Source organism: Apis cerana, linkage group LG4, assembly GCF_029169275.1.
Source record: "Apis cerana isolate GH-2021 linkage group LG4, AcerK_1.0, whole genome shotgun sequence".
Lineage (NCBI taxonomy): Eukaryota > Metazoa > Arthropoda > Insecta > Hymenoptera > Apidae > Apis > Apis cerana.
Genome location: NC_083855.1, coordinates 11,227,501 through 11,251,897, shown reverse-complemented (window position 1 = coordinate 11,251,897; position 24,397 = coordinate 11,227,501). Strand labels below are relative to the sequence as shown.

Here is a 24,397-nt window from a genome sequence, read left to right as displayed (position 1 = left end):
CCACTCCTCCTCTCCCGCCTCCATTCCTCCGGAGGATCGGAGTCGAGGGTTGTTGGCAGCAGTCGAACGAGAAGAAGAAAAGAAAGAGCAGCGGCGGTGGTAGGAGCGGGCAAAGTGGGAGGAGGACGAGGAGGAGGAGGAGGAAGAAAAGGAGGAGGAAGGGAGAAGCGACGTTAGGCAGGAACTGAAAAGATGATGGCGCGCGGGGTGGAGGAGCGGCCACGGGGTTGATTTCGTGTAGCGCCGCGTTTTTAATGCTCCGATCTTTATGTAAAACGGAACACGGAGCGCGGGGGAAGCGGGGAGGGAGGGAGGGAGGGAGGAATGCAAGGATGCGGGGGCAGAAGTGGGGGAGGAGGAAGGGGACGGGAGGAGGGCAGAAGATAGAGGCGCTCGAGCGCCAAGCCAACCGTGAAATTGTATGAATCGAGGAGGTGCATGGAGAAACGCGGAGACACAAAAAGCGGCGATATACGAGAGAGAGAGAGAGAGCGAAAGAAAAAGCGGGGAGAGGATAAAAGAGTGGATAAAGAGGAAACGATCTACTCGACTACTCCGCTCGCCTCGATTTCCAATTGAAACGCCACTTCGTTCGAGCTTTTCGGACCGCCTCCTCTTCCCTCTCGTCCCGACGAATTCATTCTCGTTTCTCGCTCGGCTAGGCGACAGAAACGATAGAAAGAAAATTTAATCCAAGCTCAGCGAGAGTCGCGTAAGAGGTCTCGTAATCGTAATCACGGAAAGGAAGAGAGGAGAGAGAGAGAGAGAGAGATATTTTTCTCGAGACAGAAATTTAACGCTAACGCAAACTCTTGCGCAAACTGTGGGAGAGATAGAGATAAAGGTAAAGATAGAGAGAAAGAGAGAGAGAGTATATACATACGTGGAAGCGGCGCTTCGTTCCTCCCCTTCCTCCGATTCACCCTCCCGATTTCTCCAGTCTCCCGGCTTGTTCGCCGGAAAACCGCGTCGTGTCTTGTGGATATATTCGCGGCGAGGGACGCTTTCAAACCACCAGCCCCCTCCCTCTCTCCGCTACCACATTTTCAGGCTTCCCGTGTCGACGCGTCAGCTTCCTTTCGCCTCTATATTGCTCGCGTACACGCGTCACGGTTTATCACTCTCGCGGGGTTATTGTCTTTCGTCTAATGGTAGACGCATGCGAGCCTGGCCCCTCTCGTGCATGTACAGGTGCGTGCGTACACCGGAATCGAGTCGAGCAACGAGTTTGGGATCCAATATGTATATGTATATATATATATATATATATATGTATATATACACGTATAGAGGAGAATATTTCATCAGGAGGGAATCAGGCCGCGTGTCGCGCAATATTTCTCCTCGAACGCGTCTCGCGCCTACCTCCTCCAACCCTCCTCTCCGTGTTTGACAAGGAGGAACGAGATCCTCCGTCCAGATAACGCGGACGAATTTGTAATCTACAACCGGTCGACGTATGTACATTTTATTGCTCCCCGCTTCGCTTCGTTCCGGTTTTACGGTCGAGAGTTTCTACGGCCATTAATAGATTCTGCCCCGGCAGAAACCCGTGCACGCACATGCCTCTAACCGAGCCGTTTAATCGCTCGCTCTTTCGATTCCCACTCGCGTGAAAGAATGGTCGGTGTATAGATCGCGGGGGTGGATAATCTCTCTCGTTTTGCGGGGTGGATGCGGAATTGGGAGGGAAGATGGCGTGGAAATAATAAGGGCGGAGATAAACGACGAGAGAAAAGGCGGTGGAGAGGAACGCGGACGAGGAGGAAACGCGCAGGATAGGACAGGATAGATAGTTACGGTTGCTGCGTAAAATTATCGCGTACGTAAGTCTGAATATTAAAGCGCGGCGAAGCGCGTAGTACTCGTTCGTTTGGTGGTTCGGATGCTGGATAGATGGACGCGAAGGAATCGTGGTTTGCGCTTGTGCATGTAACGCGTACATACTCGAGGGAAGGTGGAGGAGGAGGAGGAGGAGGAGGAGACAGGGGAGGAGGAGGAGGAGGAGGAGGAGACAGAGGAGATAGAGGAGATATACAGAGGTATGGGAGACAAAGCGAGAACGAGAGAGAGAGAGAGAGAGGGAGAAGCATAGAACGTCGGATGGAGGGTTTAAGGGAAACGAAGGAAGAAAGGAGAGGGAGGACAGGTAACGCCACCGAGAGCCACGGTGGCCGCCGGGGAAATTACGGCTCCTTCCTTACTTGCCAGAGATGTGCATAAACTCTGCATTACGTTCAGTGGCGCTCATGGCGCTCGTGGCTACCATCCTTGGATCGGATGCCTGCCGGGACAGATAAAATCGTTCCTCGTCTTATTAAACGCTGCCGCGATTCTCTCTATTCGCTCTATTCCGGTTATCGACGATCGACTCGTCCTCGATAACTCGCTCGCTCTCCGACCGTTTAAAGGGGGACGACGATCGAACGTTTCCCGCTGACGGATCTCGCCGAAACGAACCGACGAGTCCGTTTACCCGCCCCCCCCGATCATCCGTTATCCATTTCACGAAACTGATTACGACCCGCGTTCCTTTTCAGGTATGCATAACAATTTTCGGCCGAACTGTTTTCCACCGCTTCCACGGGGAGGATGAGAAGCGCTGTTCGTATAGAATGCATGACTCGAAGACGCGACGGCCCCGAAGTCCCTTCAGAGGCGTAGTAAGTACCCACCTCAGACGACGGCGTTACGCCGACCTATGCTCCTCTCCTTGTTATTCGCCCCCCTCCGCCCCATCTAAATCTCCGTTGTTTATTGCAAATGGATTCCGCATCATGATGCCCGGGTGGTTACGGGACCCTATTCAAATACCTCGTGTTTCCTCGTCGGAACCGACTCTGCCCCCCCCGCCTTCTCCTTCTCGTCCCTGACTCCGTCCACCCTCACCACGCGCGTACAGGGTTGTTATTGCCCCCGGCGTGATTGTTCCCTTTCCCCCCCTCTCTCTCTCTCTCTTTCTCTCTCCGTCTCTCTCCCGAGATCTTTCGAATAATTTACTTTGCGCGATATACAGACGCGACGCGGGGCCTCTTTGCCCTCGGCCCCCTTTCCATCCGCCGCGGCGATATCCAACGCGATGCTTCCCTCTCCCCTTCTTTTTTCTTTTCCTTTTTTTTCCCTCTTTACTCTCTTTCTTTTTGTTTGGGTAATCGAGGATCGAAGTCAGCCGGGCGGAAGATCAGAAAAATTGAGTGGATCCTAATACGGGAACGCGATTATCCGAATTAGCGGCTTGCCACCGGGTCCTCGCCCTCTTTTCATCGCGGTCGCGCCGCTCCCTTCCCCTCTTGCTCGATGAAAGAAGAAGAGGGGGGATCGCCCCGAGGCTCGCCGCTTTTTCTTAAATTTCGCTCGATACCCATTGTTGCGAGCCAGCAGCCCCGGCTTCTCTCTCTCGCTCTCTCTCTGTCTCGCGACGAGAGAAGGGAGGGACGACTGCGAATGTTATCTTGGTACGTGCGTTCCTCGTAACCGATTCCCCTCCCCCCCGATTCCCGAACCCGTCGTCGGGAGAGTGGAGTCGAGAACGGAGAAGAGGAAGATTGGCGCGTCCAACTGACCTTGGTAGTTCTGCCAGAAGGCGGATGCTTGGCTGCCGATCAGGTCCAATCCGTATCCCCATGCCGGTTTCTCGGGGGTGGAGGGTTGTTGGGAGGGGCGCGGCACCTGGGCCTCCCTGTACTGTTGGGCCTGTTGCTGCTGTTGAAGGGGTTGCTGGGACGACTGTTGCTGCGAAGGCTGTTGCTGCGACTGCGAGTGTACCGGGCTGGCTTCCGGTGGCTCCGAACTCGTGCGTGCCTCCACCGTCACGTTTTCTAAACCAGATGGCGGGTGAAGGGAGGGGGAGAAGAGAAACAGAAATCAGAGAAATGAAAGAAAGGAGGAAAAGAACTGCTACGCGTCGAACGCGTGCGTTTCTTTCCTCGAGCGTGGCAAAGAGCAAGGGGAGGACCCCTCGGAGGAATCGCTTCGAACCGTTCCAATTCGCGTGCTCCTCCGTTTCATTCGAAATTAGTATCGCTACTTCCCTGCGTCTGACAGGGTTAATCAGCAGCGACGGGGAAGTAGCGGCACTGTTGCGACGCGAATAGGATTCCTGACTCGTTCTCTGTATCGGAATAAGATATTTCACTTAAAGGGTTTCAACCTCGCGCTCGAGTTTTGTTAGTGACAGGAGGAGGGGTGGGAGGGGGATGCAGCTCCTCCTCCTCCTCCTCCTCCGACCCTCCCAGCCCTCGTAGAGTCGCGGCTCGTGGTTCGCTGCTCGAGGTAAGGAATCGAGAAAGAGAGGAGTCAGGAGGAGAGGAGATTCCAGGACCCAGCGGCGTTCGAAACGAAAACGGGGGGGAGGGGGAGAGCGTAAAGATCTTTCCCCCTTCCGCCTCTTCGATAAGGGGATAAGTAAGGAATCGTATTCCGCCGGGTGTCAGCCTGTTTGCTCTCTGGCTCCCCGGCTCGTATTAATTAAATTATTCCCGAGATCACCCGCTAGCCCCCTCCAAAGGGGGCTCGAAGAATCAACTCGAAAATCCTGGATGACGGGAGGAGATAGAGAGAGAGAGAGAGAGAAATTCTCTCTCGTTTCTTTCTCTCCTCCTCTCTTTCTCCGTTTCTCTTCTCGAGGACCGCGATGTCTCGATAATCGCGGAGCGAGCACGTGCGCGAAGTCGCCTCCTTTCCCGCTCCATTTTCACTCGGAACCGATACTTACCGGTAATCGCTCTGACTTGCTCGGAGGAAGCCCCCGTTGCCTTCAACGCCTCCTCGAGCTGCGTGCGCCTCTTGATCTCCAGGTCCAGTTGCTCCTGCAGGCGTTTCCTCGCCCTCCGTTCTTTCTTTAGCCGTTTTTGGTACATCACTGGAATCAGAAATCGGGGCAGAAAGTGGGAGGTTAGCGCTGTTTCGAGGATTCGAAGAGGGAGGGGGCGACTCGCCGTCCCTCTTCGGCGGGAGGGGGGATGTCGCGTGCGCGTCTCCCCTCGGACGGACACCTGTCAAAACGACTTAACGACGGGGACCGAAGATGGTCGAGCGTTCCCCCAGGTGGTGGAACCCCTGCGCGGTCAAAGTCGAACGAAATTATCTTGGCGTATCATTGTACCGCGGGGGGTTTCACGGGCGGCCGTGCAGGGGGCCTCGGACCTCGAACACGCGTCTAAGCGGGGGTCTGATGGTCCGTTTCGCTACCGTTCGCGCGGCTGTCCACCGCGATCCGGCTATCCACCGAGATCGACGTCGATCGATCGATCGATCGATCGATCCACTTATCCATCGATCCATCTACGAATCGGTCGCCCGGTTAAACCGGTTCCCCCTTCTCCCCCCTTCTCTCTCTCTCCCTCTCTCTCGCCATTTGCGAACCGCAACGATTTTTTATCTCGCGACTGCCCCGCAGCCGTCAGCCCGGCCGCATTCGTTGATTACTTTATCTCGACGAGATGCAACGACGAGGTAACCGTGGGGTCGTGTATCGCTTCTTCTTACGTTTAACAGCCGTGCCTCGAATTATTCCTCCTCCTTCGATTTCCTCTCTGCCTCGCGTGAGTTATTCTCTTCGTGCATCGAACGCTTATGACGAAACAGGATTCGCATAACGTCCAATAATCGCGTCCTCGTCATCGAATACATCCCGACGTATCGAGGATCGGCCGATTCGCTCGAGTTCGAAGAAATTGGTTCGCGACGAGACGCATTGGACATGGTCGGACGCAGGTTTTCGCAGACGGGCAGATCGTCGAGGCAGATCTCGGGTCGGCGCGTTTGAACCCGCCCCCTCCCCTCCCTTCTATCCGCTTTAATTATTTTCCATTATTGCGAACCGCCGCCGCGTCCGGCCATTGTGCCTTGGCCAGGATCACCCCCGCTCCCGCATCGCCGCTCTCGTGCCCGATCTCTCGCGATCGAGCCTCGTTGCGGGCATTGTTGTCGAAGCCTCGATCGCGCCGCGATTCGCCTCGTTTCGATTTGCTGCCTCGTTCCCTACGATGGATGGATTCGATTTCGCGGAACACGGCGGAAAACGATAACCGTTCCCTTTCCTCCGCCCCTGCGTTTAAGGGGGAAGTCGGTAGTTAACGTCCAATTAGTCTCGTCACCGGGTTAACGAGTGCATCGTCATTTTTTTCACCGATCCACTCCACTCGAGGCTGCCCCTCGAGGAAACGTTACGAAAAGTCGAGGCGCGCGCAGTCTCGGTGCGAAGGATGAGGGGCCGCTTCGAAACGAAAAGAAGAAAGGAGCATCGGAAATAAGATGGCGAGCTTTCGAAGGAGATGTTTTTCACGCGATCGACGGGTGGACAGCGGTTGAGCGTCACTGATACCGTGATTGATTCCCGGCAGACAAGGCGCAGACAACCCCTTTGCCCCCTCTACGATCCAGCTATACCTGTCTTCCCTTTGTCTTTCACCGTCCTTCACTTTCTCGCTCTCGCCGACTTTCCTCGAGAATACCTTCTCTACCTCTCCTCTCCTCTTCTCGTACACATGTTCATACATACGTGCATGCATGTATGCATACATACGTGCATGCATGTATGCATACATGCGTGCATACGTACGTACAAACATACGTAGATACGTACGTACGCGAGTAAGTCTCTTTCGAACGTTCTCTCGCCGAGTCCTCGGATGCCGGTCTTCTCTGCCGGTTTGTCGAATAGGTGTGCAACGACGGGAGGGTAAGGAGAAAGCGCGAGGGTGCGGAGAGAAGGAGGAAGAGGAGGAGGAGGAGAAGGAGGCGGAGGAGGGACGCGAAGCAAAGTACGGCGGTGGCGGGTGGGAAGAAGGGGGACAGACTTCTCTCTCCGGTGGTAGGAGCGGGGCTTGTGGGGTACGAGGGAGAAGCGGGGGGCGCAGCATTATGATGCAAAGATGGCGCGGCTGCGGCACCCTAGAATTAGCTCGAGCACTCGCCATTGGCCGCTCGGCAAACCACTCCTTCGGTAACAACCGACTGCATACGTTGCATACTAAGGATATACACGCGAGCCTGTCGAAGAATCGCCCCGATCCCGGGGCTGCTTCGCCACCGATTTCCACCTACGATCCCGAAACTTCTTCCATTTCCCCCTCGACGAATCCGCTCTCCTCGCTTTTCCACTTCCGTTTCGAACCCGATCCAGACGTCCCTTCCCTTTCGACTACAAGGAAAAAGGAATCGACTCGTCCCCATGTACGAGAGTTTACACGACCGATGGACAATAACGATCTCTCCTCTCCGATTTTATCCAACCTGTTTCGAACTCGACAAATTTTTGGACAATGGAATCGAGCGTCCCAGGAGTACGTGTAAGCCTGGTTGCCTTTGTTTTACAGCGAGCGGTGGCGGTTACGAAATCAGAGGCTCGATCGAGCGGATATCGTTCGAGAGGCCCGCGAACCGAGAGAACTGTCGGTCGCTTCGATCGCGGCTAAAAGGGATGCGCGGCCGAGATTGCAGGTCGAAGGGTATCGCGAAGGTAGGAATGGAGAATAGCTTCGTTGGATGACGCGTTCGAAAAGTAGAAGAGAAAAGAAGAGAGGTTTCTTCTCTCTCTTTCTCTCTCTCTCTGGACACGTCATAACACATCAGCTACCGCTGTGCGCTCGATCAGAAATCGGTGTCCGCGCGGAGACTACCCACGTCGAAGACTCGACGCCTACGACGTTGGAGATAGCGAACTGGATCCCGAACGATATCGATCCGGCCCCGGTTGGAATCCTTGGAGATCTGGTCGGGTTGGCGCGTTCGGGTTGTCGCTTCGGGCCTGTTTCGAAGTCGTCGCCTATCCGCCGGAATTAGCGGCCGGTCGCGTAAACAATCAGGGGAAACGCGACGGGGCAAATCCAATAGGGAAACCCGCAGAAACTAATATAGAGGCCGGTCGTCTTACCGAGGCTCGCGTTTAATACGCGTCCCTCCTTCCGTAAGCGAGAGAGAACAGTCCCTCCGGGAAATAGCAATATGATTTACATTTTGAGGTTATATTGACCATTCCCGCCACCTGGAGCACTCGCTCGCTCTCTCCTTCCTTCCTTCCTAGCCCGCGGCCCAGTCGATCACCGTCGGGATCATGGTTGGGAAAAAATTAATAACACCGCGTCTCAAATTAATTAATCGGCTTCGCCTCGCCGTTCGAGCAGTTCGAGTTCACAGATTCCATCGCGCTTACGTTTCTCCATGCGTTCTATCCGATCGAATCTCGAGATCGAATCGAGAGAGAGAGGCGGTTAACGATCCTCGAACGGCCCCAACGGTCGCGATCTAGAGTTTTAGAAAGGGGTACGAAGGAAGGGGGAGGGGAAGATCAGGGACGCGCGCACTTAATGCGTAATTACGATTCATGAAGGCGGATGAACTGTACGGCGTCTGGACGAGCGCGTAATCTTGAGGCCGAATACGAGTCCTCGAGGGGCCGGGGCCGAACAGCCGTTAGCCGGCGTTTAAAGGGGTTCTTACGCACCTACTCGAGACGCGGGAGCACACGGCCTCTCCTCCTCCGGACGGACAGCATCTGTGCTCCACGATATCCATACAAAAGCCGTCTGGTGAATAACATTAAGCCACGCCGCGTACGATTATAGTCCGACGAACGTCGATACCAGTTAGACCGTGTATCCTGTGCGAATGCTAATTTCGCCCGGGCTCCTCGAACGCTCGGCCGAGCCCGTCCGAAAGGACGGCCCTAATCGACGAAACCGCGAACCGAGCATTCGCGTTCTTCCGCTTCTCTTCTTCTCCTCCTTTCTTCCTCGTCCGCACGGCGAGGACGGAGGAAGGGAGGTTTCTTTTCGTTCGCCTTTTCTCTCGACGACCAACGATCGATCGATCCATCCCTCGCGGAGACAGACCCTCTACCTTCTCTCTCGCCTCCCCTCCCCCCTTATTCACGCACGCACCGAAGGGTCGCCCCTCGTTCAAATATCAATTTTGCGGCGACAACTTTTCGCCACCCTCCTTTTCTTCCACTCCGTGACCCATATGGAAATGGAGATCGGTCATCGGAATCCAGTTTGCCAGTTTGGGAAACATCCCCGACAGGGAGAGAAGAAGAGAGAGAGAGAGAGGGAGGGAGAGGTCAACCGCGTTTCCCTTCCTTCTCCTCCGTAAACGGGGAGGGTAGGAACGTCGTAAAGTCGAAAGCTTTTCGCTTTTACGTATTATTCTTTTATCCGATATCGGGATAGCCTGTATCCGGAGGCGAGATATACCGGAGGGGCGGGGGAGAGGGGAGGAAATCCTCTTTGCGCGGTTGATACCTTTGCCTTTCTTTTCCCCGACGAGGAATCGGCGAAGAAGACGAACAAGAAAAAGAAGAGGAAGAAGAAGAGGAAGAAGAAGAAGCGTCTGCTTCGTCTCGCCGCTCCCGTCTGTTTCCATAGGACAAACTAATTTATCCTATTAACATCCGCTGTGTACGTAAGCACGTTTCTCGCCAGAACGCGAGATCTCTCTCCTTCCTCTTCCGTTCATCGGCCGGACGTTTTAGACTCGCGTTGAATGAGAGAAGTTGGACGGTCGCGCGGGTAACGCGAGAAACGAAACGCAGGCGACGAAGAAGCGGAAGGGGGCGGAGGAGGAGAAAGCTCGGTGAGGCGATCGAAGAAGCGGCCGGCCATCCCTCACCACCCAGGTGTGGTCTCGCCAGTTTTGGAAAGCGTGTGCGGCGGTTGAATTACGCGCTGCCGTTAACCAATACGAAAATGTTTACTCCTCGAGGTGGGAGAGCGTGGGTCATTCGAAACCGGCCGATCTGGTTACTGCCTCGGTCCAGCGACGCGCGGAAACGTAATAGCGGAGGAAGGAACGTTTTGCTGTTGAACCAAACGTTTTGTTCCCCGAATCGAATCGAAGGAAGGAGGTGGACAAGGAAAGAGGAAGGGGGGCAAAAAAAAAAAGGACGAGTTGCGAGTTGCGTGCTCGTCCCTGACGAATCGATCGAGGCGTAAACGAGAGGGGGGAAAAAAGGTGAGGAGGAGGATTCGATCTTGGAGTCGGAGAAAAGAGAGGATCGTGGAGAAAGGGGAGGAGGATCGCGTCTATTCCCGGATAATTGTTTTAAAGGTAGCAATCGGTTGCCGGATTACGACCGGCATACATTAATTTAGCCCGATTTATATAATATTATCGGGTAAGTATGATCGTCGATGATAGGGGCGCGCCGTGATAACGCATTTCGCGCGCACGCTCGTCGGTTAACGGGTGCCGATCGGCCACGATGCCCGTTACGAGGATTGGTCAATTACTCGGCCGCTCGAGTAAGAAAGAGAGAAAGGAAGGAAGGAAGGAAAAGGGAACGACGAAAAGGAAAAAGGGAGAAAAAAGAAAGGAAGGAATACGAGCTGACAAAAGTTTCTTCTCCGAATGGAATGGGACGCGAGGGGATCCGTATCTGGCGGTCGTTTCTTTATCGGCACCGTGCAGCGCCAGTTTTCGGGGGGGCGGAGGTCTTGGTTCTATACGACGCGTGTTTTATTGCCCGAAAACCGACAGATATCAGGATTATGTGCTCCCATCCACGTCGACGCTCGTCTCCACCATCGAAAGCGATACGAAACCGGTAAACCGGAGGGAGGAAGAAGGGGGAGGAGAATCGTAGAGACATTCTCTTCTGCTCGAACGGACCTCGACCCGGAATTCGCGACTCGTTTTTCCGCGCATTTCGAAACGGGGGGAAATGGATTCGTCGATCGGAAAATAAGCGGAGACGAAAAGGAAAGAAAAGAAAAGGAAAAAGAAAAAGATAGGGGGACATCGGGTCGAATCGAAGGAATCGCGTTAAATATAATGGGAGCGAGTGTTGCGCCTTTGGCAAAGGCGGTGGTGGCGATGCAAAGTTCGAAAAAAACATTAGCTAGATGGTTATCGTGGTAATCGGCGGTCCGGGCCGATAAAATAAAACCGGAGAGAGTTTCTAATGCCGGGTTATTTTTTTAAATGGCCCGCTCTCGATCTCGAGAGGCCGGGATCTCCTCTCCTGCGCTTCACCTGTGCCTTCATGCCCCCTCTCGGCCGGGGTGAAACTATCCCGACCTTTTTCGCGCGTAGACGCCCGATTCGAACCGGGTAATTTCGATTCGCAGTCGCGCAAGAGCCACCCTCCCTCTTGTTGCCCGATATTATATTCCCCCTCTCCCTAGAATCTCTTTTTTTATATCTCGCAGCGAAGGAACGAGCGTGCAGAGGTGTATCATCCGTGCACAGTACGAATACAGTGCAAGAATTTCGTCAAATATTCACGATACGGCGATGATGTTTTCTCCGTTAAAAGCGGGGCATTGTTCCATTTTTGTTTTTTTGTTTCTCTCCCCCTCTTCCCCCTCTCCCTGTGGCGCCCCGTACTCGAAGGAAGGAGGATCCCCCGCTGTTTTCTCGCCTCCCCTGTGTATATCGATACACACACGGGGGAAGGGGGGCACGGCGCGTGACGGTTCATTTTTCCACGGAAAAAAAGAAAGGAAAAGGGAAAACATCAGAAAACACAGGCAATCGGAGGGTGTCGGGATCCGAGAGATCCCGCAGCGCTCCATGGCCAGAACTGTTTTAGTTTATCGCGTTTAATATCATCCCCAGGCGGCGCGAGGAAACCGGCGGGAGCATCCCCTGGGAAACATACGCCTGCTTAATGGTGATTTTTCGTCGTACGTGTCGACCGTTTTCACCTCGTGACCACGAGGAGAGAGAGAGAGAGAGGGAGAGGCGATCTTTCGTCGAGCGAAACAAAGATTCCTTTTTTCTTTTTTTTTTTTAGGTTTTTCAATCCGAAAGATGGATGGAACGAAGGAGGGAGAAAAGAGAGAGAGAAGCTTCTCCAACTTCACGGCGGCGGCGGAGGAATGAGAAACAACTTGCTCCTTCCCTCTCCCCTAACGGTGTACGAATTAAATTCTTAAAGTTCCCTCCCTCCCGTGCATGTCGCATTCCGCGAGTCCCCGAGACATCTAGAATCGAGTTTTACCTCTAGGCTGCTTCCGTGTACGACGTCGCGCTCTCTTCTCGGGGGAACCGATATTAATTCCCATAAATTTCCTTTCAAACGTGCGCGGATCCACCACCCCCTCGCCACTCCCTCCCCCTTTTCAAAAGCAAAGGACTCTGTTTGCCTTTTAATCCGAGTATGCAAAGAACGTTATTCTTCCTTTCCGTCGACAAAACGGAGCAAGGAGGAGGAAAGAAAGGGGGCGGCGCGGCGCGGTCGAGGCAACAAGCGCTTACGAGATCTTGCAATATTTAACGACTCGATGAAAGCTGGCGAAATCCGAAAGGAACGCATCGTTTCGCCTCGCGTCTTCGAGAACAGGGGAGGGGGGGAAGAAGAAGAAGAATAGAACTCGTTTGTCCCATCGAACCGAGAAATGGCTTCTTTGCTCGCGAACCTTAAATTTTGCCTTAAAAATTTTCTAAAAAAGGAACAAGTATTTACCGGCAAAAACAGTGGGTAATTGCGAATGCATGAAATGGAATGGATCGAGATAGTATCTCTTCCCTTTCGAAGCGAAATTGCATCGCAGCGAGGACGAGGTATAACACCACGGATTTTCGAAAACACGTTTCCGTTTTAAACCGCCGCGTTTAAATTTAATCATAATCGCGATCCATTCCATAAAAATTCACGTTTCACGGGCAAACGTATATAACAGCGTGGATAGATCGTGATCCTCCGAGATCGAACGTGCTTCTTTTTTCTCTTCCCTTGCCCTTCCCCCTTCGCTTGCGAAACCACGGGGGAGGGGGATGGTCTCCGAGAGATCTGAAGCGGCGATAGGAAGGAGGCACACGCGGAAAACGAGATCCATTCGGGTCGTTCTTTGAGGCGGCATCCCCGTAAAGGGAATGGAAAAAGGAGAAAAGAGAGGGCAAGGAACTGCAGAAGTAACTGCGGAAGGGTGGATGGATCGTTTCAATCGTAGACCGCAATGACCGCGCTCTTTCTCTCTCTCCCTCCCTCTCTCGCTTTTCTTTTCCTTTCGTTTCTGCTCCGTTCGAGTGGCTCTTCTCTCTCTCTCTCTCTCTCTCCGTCTCTATTCGCGCCGCAAAACCCAACCAAACCAACTCTCCACCGCCCGTGTTTATACAATGTAATGGCTTGTGCCAGCATTGTGCCAACGGCCGGTCACCACTCATCGTGCGCACCGCCGCTTCGCGATTCCCTTTCGGCATTCGTTTGGCACTTTATCACGCCCCCAGATTGCCGCATTAAACATCCAGCAAAGGGAATTTCAACCCTTTCCGCGTGCACCATCGTCGTCGCCGTCGTCTTGTCGTGCGTCCATTTCCACGAGGATTACTTCCCCGATTCTTTCCGTCGCGTTTGCTACTCTCCCTTCCCTTCCCCTGCGCAGAAAATCAAAACTCGATACCTCGACCTCCTCGAGGCCTTGGAGAGACGAGAGCATCTCCTTCTTTCTCGCCCGGACCTCGCGTCTTTGTCGATCGATGACGCGTTTAGTAATTCAAGAGGGCGAAAGGGAGAAGGAAAGGGACGGGCAGAGGAGAGACTCTATGGAATTATGGCAGGTGGAAGACGGCCGACCTCCCTGGCCGGCGATCGTCGTCTCCAATCTACCAGCAGATATACGGTGTCGCGTTACACGCGTGGCTAACGCTATCGACCGAGAGAAGGGAGAGTCTACTCGCGCCGGAACCGTCCTCGCGTTCCATCCGTCCATCCATCCTTCCCGTATAGGATTGCCGCAACAGCCGGCCGGCAGCGTCGTTCCGCGACCGATCGAGGAGCGAAGGAAAGCGGAGAAAAGGCCGCTCGAACGTCGAACGAAGCGATCGGTCACGTAATACGCGAAGCACCGCGGACGACGCGCGGAGAGCCGGATATGACCGGGATTCGAGCGATTATGCGAGATAATCGGGAACGGTATGGGAACGATCGGACGGCATGGAAGGATATCGAGAACAGGGGCTTCTTATGGCGGAGCACCTCGGGGGCTTCGTTTCGCAACGAATTCTCTGAAATTTTTTCCAGAAACTTGACCGCCCGCAACTCCTCCCCATCCCGCAAAACCTCGCCGCGCGCCTCTTCCATCTCCGATTCGCCTTCCTTCCATTCGTTCGATCCCTCCCTTCGGGAATTTCGAAATCGCTCGAGACGGCGCGGCGAGAAGAACCGGAGATGCGGTAATTGCGTCAAAGCCAGTCGACGAATTTCAATCACGGCCCGCTCCCCCTCCTCCCTCGTCGTCGGAAAATCATCCAGGCATTATATATTTGCTCTCGAGTACAACCGGTTTGGCGAGTTCACCCTCGCGAAGTCGCCGCTTTCTCTCCTCGCTTTGGAACAGAGAGAACTGGCGCGAGCTGTCGCCCCCGCCGCGGTTATTAATATTTGCCGACAATTACCGAACCGGCGACCCCTTTAATTCCGCCTCTCCACGATCAAGACACGTTCCAGAAGATCGATTTCGAAACCTTCCTTCCCTCCTCGCTCCCACCCGCCTCGATTCTTTCTTTCGATTCGAAGCGACGCCAAGGTGTTTTCCCTGCAAAGGGGAAAACCCAGTTCCGACGTGGTACGTGGCCACGTATCGCGTGTCAATCGGAGAGAAACGCGCACGAAGGGAAGGGTGGGGAAAGCTCGGGGCGGTTCCTCGAAAACCGATCGCTTTATTCCACGGGTATACGTCTCCATTAGAGCTCGCCAACCCTTCGAGGAAAGCGGCAGCTGCTCTTCTAAATCCTCGTTAGACCGATCATCGTCATCGTGTTCCACGAATTCCGACCGCGTCTTTCCGTCTCTTGGCCGGCAAAGCGACGACCGAGGAGTTCTTCTTCCTCTCGTCCGGATGCCAGCCCAGATTCTGGAAACCGGATTCGCTGCTATACGTCCTCTACTATTTCGGAGGGATTGCAAAACCCATCAACGCCCTTGAGAGAGCGAGAGAGTCTCGTTCCACCTAGATGGACCGTCCGCAGAATCCCTCTTGGTTCACAAAGCTGTGAGAATCCCGAGCGGCGCAAGAGACCCGGAAGAGGGTTTCTCAGACGAGAAGGGAGAGAGAGAGAGAGAGAGAATAAGCTCCGCTCGCTAAGTACGTTTCGTCTAAGACGCTCGCCGAGTTTAATTACAGGGCTTTGCGGGGACACGGACGCGTATGGTCAGCTCGTCTCACCTCTTGATTCCCTCTTAGGGAAATCTGTCCCTGTAAGTAGGACGATTCTCTTTACGATTCGAGGCATTTTTAAGGAGGACGAGAGAGAGAGAGAGAGGGAGGATAGATGGGAGAAGACGGAGGAAGAAACGAGGAGGATTCTCCTCTCGAAGGCCGAGCGGCGTAAAAGCGTTGCGCGGAATGACGTTTCGCAAAGGGTCTATCAGGCGTGGAACAAGGTTGATGGGCAACGGAGAGGATAGGCGGGAGGCGCAATTTCGCCGGCGAGCGTGGTGAGCGTCGCCGGCGTTACGATTTTTACGACGCTCCCTTTACAACCGACAAAATGTAATTTTCTGCGATATGTGTGTATACGGGCACGGGAGGGGGTCGAAGCCGCGGGACGGAAAGCCGAAGGAGACGAAGGTAGGGGGAGGAGACGATAGTCGCGGAAATAGCCGGTCGAAAGGTGGTCCGTGGCCGACCCTCGGACGAGGGGGCGCGCGAGTTCCCCTCCCGGCGAGGCAAGGAATCGAAGGTTATTATAACGAAGGTGGATCGTATCGTTCGATTTACCGTAGCTATAAAATTTGAGGAATTTTCAAATACGTTTTCAAATACGACGTTTATAATGGGGGGAGGGGGAGGCGCGGCTTGTAATTTCGAAGCGGGATGGTGCGCGGTGGCAGTCGCGGGCGCCGCGCGACGATCGAATTATTGCGGAGGATCCGCGACTCCCGGTGTCGATCGTAAATTTTCGGCGGACGATAAAGAACAGCGTCGGATGGGAATTCTTTGGTTGGAGAGAAAGGGGCCGCCGCGAGCGAGGGGAGAAGAGAAAAGAAAGAAACGGCCATCACCCGTTGCCGAGACCGAGGCTCCGTTGTCTCCGGCCGCGCCGCCGGTGGCTTTCTGCCGCCGAAAAACCATCTCCGCTCGAATTGATTTTTGGAATTTATCGTGGCGAGCTTCCGTTCGCCGCGCATCGCCACGTCTCGCAATCGGCGCGTAAACAAGCCGAGTTTACGACGGGGTCGCACCCGAGAGCACCTTCGACCGGTTAATTGGAAGGCCGGTCTAATCGCGCCGCGGGCCACCGCCAACGAAAGAGGTGGGCACCCTTTGTTCTTTGTTCCGGGCGAACGCCTCCGTTCTCTTTCCCTTTCCACACCCCACGCCTCCACTCTTATTTCCATCCTTTCGCGTCAACCTTTCCTCTTTTGTACTCTTTGTAGTTCAACTTCCGGTAGAGAAGAGTCGTCCGGTCCCTTTGCTCCCTCGTTCGTTCGTTCGTTCGTTCGTTCGCGGACCATTGCCTTCTTCCAACGCCTTCCTCCCTCCTGCTGCCCCTCTTCGAACGTGGATCGCGTATTCCGCGTATGATGGAAAGCGCGAACGGAACGGGGGGAATAGAAGGCGGCGATTATTTCGGAGGGATCGAACGAACGATCAGCGAGCCATGTGGCGCGCACGATTTCACCGGGAACGCAATGCGGCAGTCGCAGTTGGGCCGAGATAATTAGGTTTGAGTGCACTCTGGCCGCCGCAGTCGGTAACTCAGTTATCAGTGGACACCCCGCGTACAATGGCTATCACAACGGCATCAAACATAACGCATCAATTAACGTGAACAATAACCGAGCCCCGGCAGGGGCGACGGGAAGGGTAGATGGCGCGAGCGAGCGAGCGAGCGAGCGATCGCCAAACGTTCGGGGGCCAACTCCTTCTTCCACCAACCATCCTGGAGAAGTCGAAGGAGTTTTGCCTCGGATCAACCCCTCCCCTTCCGTCCTTTCCTCCCCCTTTTCGAGTTACCGATAATCGGGGAACGGTAACGGGAATTGGGCGAAAAAGCAATATCCGCAAGACCCCGGCGGGTCTTGAATGTGCGCGTGAACCCGGCGGCGTATGCGTGGCGATGCGCCTCCATCCGTACGTGCATGCATATCCATAAGTGCGTGCTATCGCGAGAGGGGGGAACAAAGAGGGAACGGGGAGAATGTGGGGAGAGAGAGAGAGAGAGAGAGAGCGTTCGTATGCACGGTGCACGATCAGGGCCCTCTGGCGTATTCAAAGCGCGCAGCGTCGCTCCATCTCGAGGAATGCGGCAATCGATTATCACGGTCCTGCATATCGATACTACCGTCGGACACACAGGGCCGCGCGGCGCAGAGCCGCGCGCGTCGAGCCAGAGACAGCGGCAAAGAGGAGAGCGGGCGCGGGAGGAGGGCGCGCACACGCTAGACAGGGTGCAAGGGTGTCCTCCGCTTAGCGCCGCTCCACGCTACCCACCCTGGCCGCACACACGCACACGCGGCCCGACTAATGACATCGGCTCCTCTATAATACTCGTGCCTCGAATATCATCGGCCCGATATTGCCACCGCGAGAGATTAATGTTTCGTCCTGGCCCGTCCCCGTCCTCTCCGCTCGACGCTCTCCTTCGTTCTTTCACGCCCTCGCGCTGTTGTTATATCCCTTTCGCTCGTCCTTCTCGTTACGCGTATTCGCCACGCGTCCTCGTTAACGAGATCGTTCGCGATCGTTTCCGTTACGATCGTCACCTTCGCGCCCAACCCGCTCGCTCGAGGTTAATCGACGTTCCTCTCCATCCCCCTCTTCCACTATTTTCTCTCTCCCTCTCGCTGGGGCAGAGAAAGAAGTCGAAGCATCGTCCCGTCTTTCCTCGAACCGATAAACCTAGACTTCCCTTGCCACGTTGAGAGATAGAGGGAGAGAGAGAGACGATTCGAGTTTCGAGACGGTAGTTCGTCCACGACGAACGACTGGAACGATAATGGCGGCTATTAACGAGCCGTAGCGGGCGCGAAGACACCTGAGCCCAAAATATCACCGCGATTAATGCAATTACAGCTTACAAGTCCCTTCGGCTCTAAGACCTCCGGTATTACTAATTCAACGAGCGCGTGGATGTGTTTCCGGCGAGGTTTCGCTCCCTCTCTCTCTCTCTCTCTCTCTCCTCGTTTTCCCCGCGCCTCCGCCAACTCGAAGCTCTCGTCGAACGCGAGAGCCCCGAGATCTCGAGGTCGAACCACATCCACTCGTCGTCGTCGAGTAGGTAACGCTCGTATCCACCGGCCGGAAGCTGGTCGTCGTTCCAACGAGGGTGGATCCGTAGGTAGGTTCGTTGCGGATTATACCGTTTCCCGAGCCCTTGCCACCGTTGGTACCGGCGTTTGGCGGTTGCGGTTAACGTAATTACGCGGCCAAGGACCTTCACGGCCCCCTTCGAAACCGCCAACGTCTTAAACTCCTCCGCGCCCCCGTCCTCGACCCCTTTCAACCCTTCCTTGCCGAGAAAACGGTTCGCTAATCGGCGGATCGACACCGCAACGCGCATCCCGCCCCTCGGATCTTGGATCAAATTCCGGCCCGGCTCCCTCGCCCCCCCCCCTCGGCGAATCGATTCCTTCCCCTTTCGCGGCGATTCACTCGCGATCCATCCGCGTTTCATCCGCGAACCGAACGGATATTTCCCTTTAAACGAACGATCGGCTCGCGACATAAACGGTGAACGGTGGCGAGATGACTCGATGACTCGTTAAAAGTTGTAAAAGGGCCACGGCTCTATGGCGCAATTACGGGGTTGGTGCGTGATCGTCATCGTCATCGACGGTCCGGATGAGCGGGTAGGCCGGGCGGGCCATCACGCTTTATTAGCGCGACGATCGGGACAATCGGTCCAATGATTACAGCCGAAACATAATCGTTAACGCGTACGACCCATTAATGACTATGGACCATTCTCGATGCCAAATTGGTGGCGGCGAATGGGCTCGAGAGAGCGGCGATCGCGAGCACTCCGTGTAATACATGGCCGCGCGAACACAAGCGGTATGCGTGTAACCGCGTAAACGCCGGACGCTTCGCGCGGTCGATGATGAACGTATTTGCGCCTCCCGTTTAATCCCCGTTACGACGAATCAAAACGTAAACGCCAACGCCCCCTCCCCCCCGCGTTCCGACCCCACGGCTCTTCCATCCTCTCTGCCTCCCTCCCCCGCCGCCCATCTTTCCGCCCGCGCAACACAAGTTACGCGCGGGAACTTTTGCCATCCACGAGGAGGAAACGCGTGTCTTGCCGGGAGCTACGAGCTTTCTCCCTCCATTTCTCTCCGTCCGGAAATCGGTTCGTTCCTCCATAATTTATGAGATTCTCCGTCTGTCCGTGAGGCCTTTCCTCTCGCGACGTTATAATTAGAAATATGCTTACGGCCGTAATTCCGTACGGCGGAGCGGAACGGTATCGTTCGGGGTGGGCCCCGCCTAACCTCTCCTCCCCCACCCCCGAAAAGGAGGGTGAGCGCGTTTACTGCCAATAAGGGACGCATGCATAATAGAAAGCCGTGGATGGTAGTCGGAACCGACCGACAGAAGGACTTACACGGGAATGCTACTTTACGAGGAAACGAGTATTACTCGAGGGTTGCTGTATTATTCGTCGCGTTTCGTGAGCGCCGCGAGAAATAATCGAATGGACCAACCGTTCGATCCGAAACGGAGGATGGTTGTAGGGCGACACCGGCCCACGTAATAACGGGTTACCGATTACGGGTGGACGTTCATTTATTTACACCTTCCGCGCCCTGCTTTAATTTCGCGATAATTCCAGATAATTTCGTCCCCGCGGGGAGGAAGCGAATATCGAAATTTCCAAACTCTTCGAAACGAGACGGTGGAGAATCGTCCACCGATGGAGATTCTTAGGTTGTAGGAACGAAGCGATTGGAAATCGGTCGGTGGAAAGGCGAGGAGAAGGAGGAGCAGCGGCGCTCTTCTCCCCCGTGGCTGGATTCGGTGGCCGCCAAGAATCGATCGAGCGTGCGACGGTGGTTTATCGCAAAGGACCGGTGGCTCGCGAGGAGGAACAAAGAGCTGCGCGCGTTCCACGACGGCCTTCTCGCGAACACTGTGTCCCGGTACGCGCAGAATTTTCGCAACCGTCTCACCTCGCCACGCGCGCACCAGATACGAATCGAGGTTGCGCGGATACAAGAGGAGGAGGCAGGAAGAGGCAGAGAAAGAGGAGGAAGCCGGCCACGTATGCATACACGCGCGCGCGTCGGGCGTTCAAGTAATTCGCGCAATTTCATCTAAATTCCGCAGCAACGAAATTTCTCGCGTCGTCGTCGTCCCTCTCTCTCTCTCTCTCTCTCTTTCTTCGTGCCCGGCCGACTCTTCCGTGTACACAAACTCGGTGTACACGCGCGCTCTCCTCGATGGAAGCGAGCTTCCAGCTTCCCTAATGGTATTTCTTACGGTCTTTATTTATCACGGGGCCGGGCGACGGAGCCAACCAACACGACGAGCGTTTCGGTGTTAAACGCGATTAGATCGTAGATGTACACCGCTTTATTACATATTTTCCTTTCTTCCGTTCCTCGAACGATGCTTCGACCGCTCGAAATATCGTATCGCGTTGTCGCTTCTGTTTCGCGCCTTTCATTGGCCGCGATTACCACGAAACCATGTCTTCGGGATATTCAACAGATGCGAAATTTCGCACGGTTCTAAAATCCTCTCTCTCTCTCTTTCTTCTTCCCTCTTCTGAAAATTCACTTTCCCTTCCCTACGCGCGCGATTACGCGACCGCGAGCGAGCAACGTTTATCATAATTGCGCGAATTTCTTCGGCGATAAATCGTGGAAAGACGTGCTTACGCCTCGGCCTGACAGCAGGATGTAACTAGACGGAGGAGCAGAACCACCACCACCATCACCACCACTACCATCGCCATCTATTTCCCGGAGGAATGGCTCACGCCTGCACGGCCGCGTAAATAAGCTGTCGCGTTTTATTTCTTTCCTTTCTCTCCCTTTCTCTCTCTCTCTCTCGTTCCTCTCGTCCCGTCTCGCGGAATATTCCAGCCGAGAATATTGCACGGTTGGCCAGGTAACCGAGAAATTCAACCCCCTGGCTAGACCGCTCTCATCGACGCTAACTTTTCTTTCGAGCCGCGCTCAATCCTCCCGCTATTGTCCTCCAACTTTTTTTTCTTTTTTTATTTCCACTTCCTCCCCCCACCCCCGATTAATCGTTAACCTTGGATCGATCCCCCGATCGATTCTCGTTTATTCGTTCGGCCAAAGTTTTCGAAAAGTAACTTCTTTCGGAAGGATCGATCTCGAGTTCCCCTCTCCTCCCCGGCTGGGAAGAAAACCTCGGGCGTCGGGAGGTAAGGTTCTATTTTTACGTAAGGGGTTGAAATCCGACGTAGGTCGTCGGGGCGCGTAGGACGTTGGAGCGCGTTAAACGCCGTTGGCCGGGGCCCACCAGCGCATTAACAATTATATTACGGTTACGAAGCTCACTGTTACGCGCGAGCGAATTCATACGCGTGCCCTCGGGGCTCCGTGGGGTGGAAGCAACCAACGAGGGGAAAAAAAAAAAATACCACCGCGGAGGAAAGGAAGATCGGCGGAGAGCGGCGGCCGGACTTCGAGCCTCGAATCTATCCACCAACAAGATTCTCCCTTCGGATGGCTCCTCGTGTCGCGCTCCTCGAGGAGAAGAACTCGAACGCTTTTCCTCCATCCGAATCGATGAATCGATGAATCGTTCCGTGGAAAGGAAACTGGCGACCGTGCCTTGGATTCGAAGATTCCAAGAAGAGAGGAGGAGGGGGCTTTGTTCTCGAAAGGGTCGAAAATAGGACCCTCGACAGCTTCGGTCACCCTTTTGGCCGCGTCTCCTAGCACTGCCTGCGTGATTTAATTTTTTCTCGCTGGTCGAGAGAGAAAGAGCGAGAAGACGAGGAACGGGGGAGGGATGAGAGAGAGAGAGAGAGAAAGAGAGTGTCATATTCACGACACGGGCCGGGTGGATGGCGCGCAAAAGCTAGGAAGAGAGAGAGAGAGAGAGAGAGAAAGATATAAACCGGCCCCCTCGATCATCGAAGGACCACCACCGCACCGGGAGAGCGAAATCGAGCGTTGGGGGAGAGCCAGAGAAACGAACGGGGGATGAAGAGAGAGAGAGAGAGAGAGGCGAGGACGAGTAGTCTCGGCGAGACTTAATTAAACAGCGGGCAAAGCCAGGTTAGTTCACAAAGTGACCGCGGCACCTACCCCCTTGTAGCCACCAGCATCGACTCTTCGCCGATATAGCTAACCTTCTGGGGGTATATACCGAGCCCACACGGTATATCGGCTTCCAACGACGTGTCGTCCGATCCATCGGGTCGAACCTTCAGTTTTATCGCGCGTCCTACGCTCTTTCCCAAGATTTTTAAACCCTTCCCCCCCTTTAAAACCGCTCTCTTCCCTCTCTTTTCTCTTCTCCTCTTCTTTCGGTTCACGATACCTATACACGTGTGTGTGTGTATATATATATGTATATATATGTACTCTCTGGAGGCGAAGCTCGGGGACGAAGGGACGCCTCTGCTCTCCGGAGGACAAAGCGGAGGCGGGCAAAAAATTCGCGGAAAAATCGAAGCCATGGACGAGAAGGGAACGGGACCGGGGCCGAAAGGGGCGGTCGGCGGTCGACACCTTTGTCGTTGCCCCCGCCACCAAGGTGGGGGTGGGTGGCGCGGGACAGTGTACTCTGGACGTTCTTTTTATCTCAAAGCCGTATCCCTTTTGCGCCTCTTTTGTATTCCTCAATTTCTAATGAGTCGGAATACGACATGAAACGCTAAACTGCCACAAAGGGGAGTGAGCCGCCGATCGAACCCTTTGCCCACGATCGCGCGCACCCGATCGAGGTGAAACCCCGTCGCCCTCTCGCCGCCACCTCCCCCATTCCCTTCCATTCTTTGTCACACCGCATTAGATTCGCTTCCGTTCCTGTCCTCGCTTCCCAACCAATTCGCGACCCATTATTGCCTCTTAAAGCCTCTTCTTCGCCGCGCCTCACCAGTCCTCATCTTCTCGCCCATCTTCCTCCGTGAATCATCGACCGAACACAATACCTACTTACTTACTCTCTTACTTACTTACTTACTTTAGCTCGAGCAAAAACCACCAAATTCGAGCGTTCGTATAAACTATCTTACTCTTTTTCCCCTCCTCCTCTCGCTGTCTAAACTAACCGTGTTATCGTCGTGTTACGTACGTGCACACGCACGCGCGTCTTCTTTAACGCGACGTAAATCGTTCGTCTACCCCTCCGACACACGCATACGCATAAACTTTGGACAAGTTCAACACCACGTTTCGACGCACCGTTCTAACTAACCGTTAAGAATATTTCCGGACATAATAAGCGATATCTGTCCGTTGTTTCTAGAACGCTGGTTTTGCCTCGACTTCGGCAGATCGCGAGTTTCCGGGATCGGTGAATCAGAACGGTCGTCTCGCAAAGGATTCGAGCGAAGCCAAGGGTGTAGGGTGGTAATCGACACGTTTCCACGCAGTGGCGTCGTCTAGAGGAGCATAAGGACTGCGTGCCCTACGCTGGGACGGAGACAAGGGAGGGCGACGTTGTTGCACGCATCGTCCCTCCCCCCTTGCTCCCTCTCTCTCTCCTTCCACCGGTTGCCTCGAGAGCAGTTACGATACAGGAGGGAGGGTTCCGCCTGTATATCGGTGTGTGTAAACGTTCACTTCAAAGCAAATCAGCTATCGTTACGCACGGGAGCATCGACGTCATCCGATGTCCATACCCGTTCTCGTTGTTGTTGTTGTTGTTGTTGTTGTTATTATTGTCGTCGTCGTTGCTCTCTTCGTGGTCTTGGTCGTAGTCGTAGCCGTGGTCGTAGTCATAGTCGTCGTGATCGCAAGCTCTTTTGAGAATCGCCTCTTCGAAGCTCCGTGCTTCTTTGCGTCCGCGGACAGATACCTCCGATGGATATGTTAGTCACGGATTATCGATCCGTGACGAGGGATGAATCTAATACGAGTAATTATAGGACGCGCAAGCCTGTATTGTCGGCGAGCATTGCGTCAATAATCTTTGAGGGGATCGTCAACCGTGAACGTGTGCCTAATGAACGGTTATCATTCCGCCGAGCTTTTTCGATTCAGCCCTCTGTATATTTCAACGCGAACCTTGACATTTACGAACCTGCGGAACTGCCTCCGTCGTTTCGTCGGTTTAAAAATCCGACGGAGAAACCTCCAACGTCGAGCACCGGTAGTAGATGTAATCCTCGCGCCAAGACTCCTCCCGGCCGATAGCGTGACGAGCGCGCTCGAAACGGGGGAGGAGGCGAGGGGGGTTGAAACGCGGCAAACTCCCTTGGGTCCCAATTACACCGACACCCGATCCTGGCATTACGGGCCGGCTAATTCGAGGGAGGGCGAGGAAGGAGCGTCGCGTGTATAAATCTCGGTAGGTAGGCTGGT

The 24,397-nt window shown here is 54.5% G+C and overlaps 1 protein-coding gene across 7 annotated transcripts in view; it reads right to left on the bottom strand.

Moving 5' to 3' along the window:
* The window catches only part of LOC107996054 (dachshund homolog 2), a 136,140-nt gene that overhangs the window by 6,129 nt on the left and 105,614 nt on the right, over nucleotides 1–24,397 (bottom strand). For all 7 annotated transcript variants that reach the window (XM_062074156.1, XM_062074161.1, XM_062074158.1 and 4 more), the window contains 2 exons: nucleotides 4,715–4,861; nucleotides 3,564–3,818 (listed from right to left, as the gene is read on the bottom strand). In XM_062074156.1, coding sequence (XP_061930140.1) covers nucleotides 3,564–3,818; nucleotides 4,715–4,861 — 402 coding nt within the window. The remainder of the gene's footprint in view (nucleotides 1–3,563; nucleotides 3,819–4,714; nucleotides 4,862–24,397) is intronic.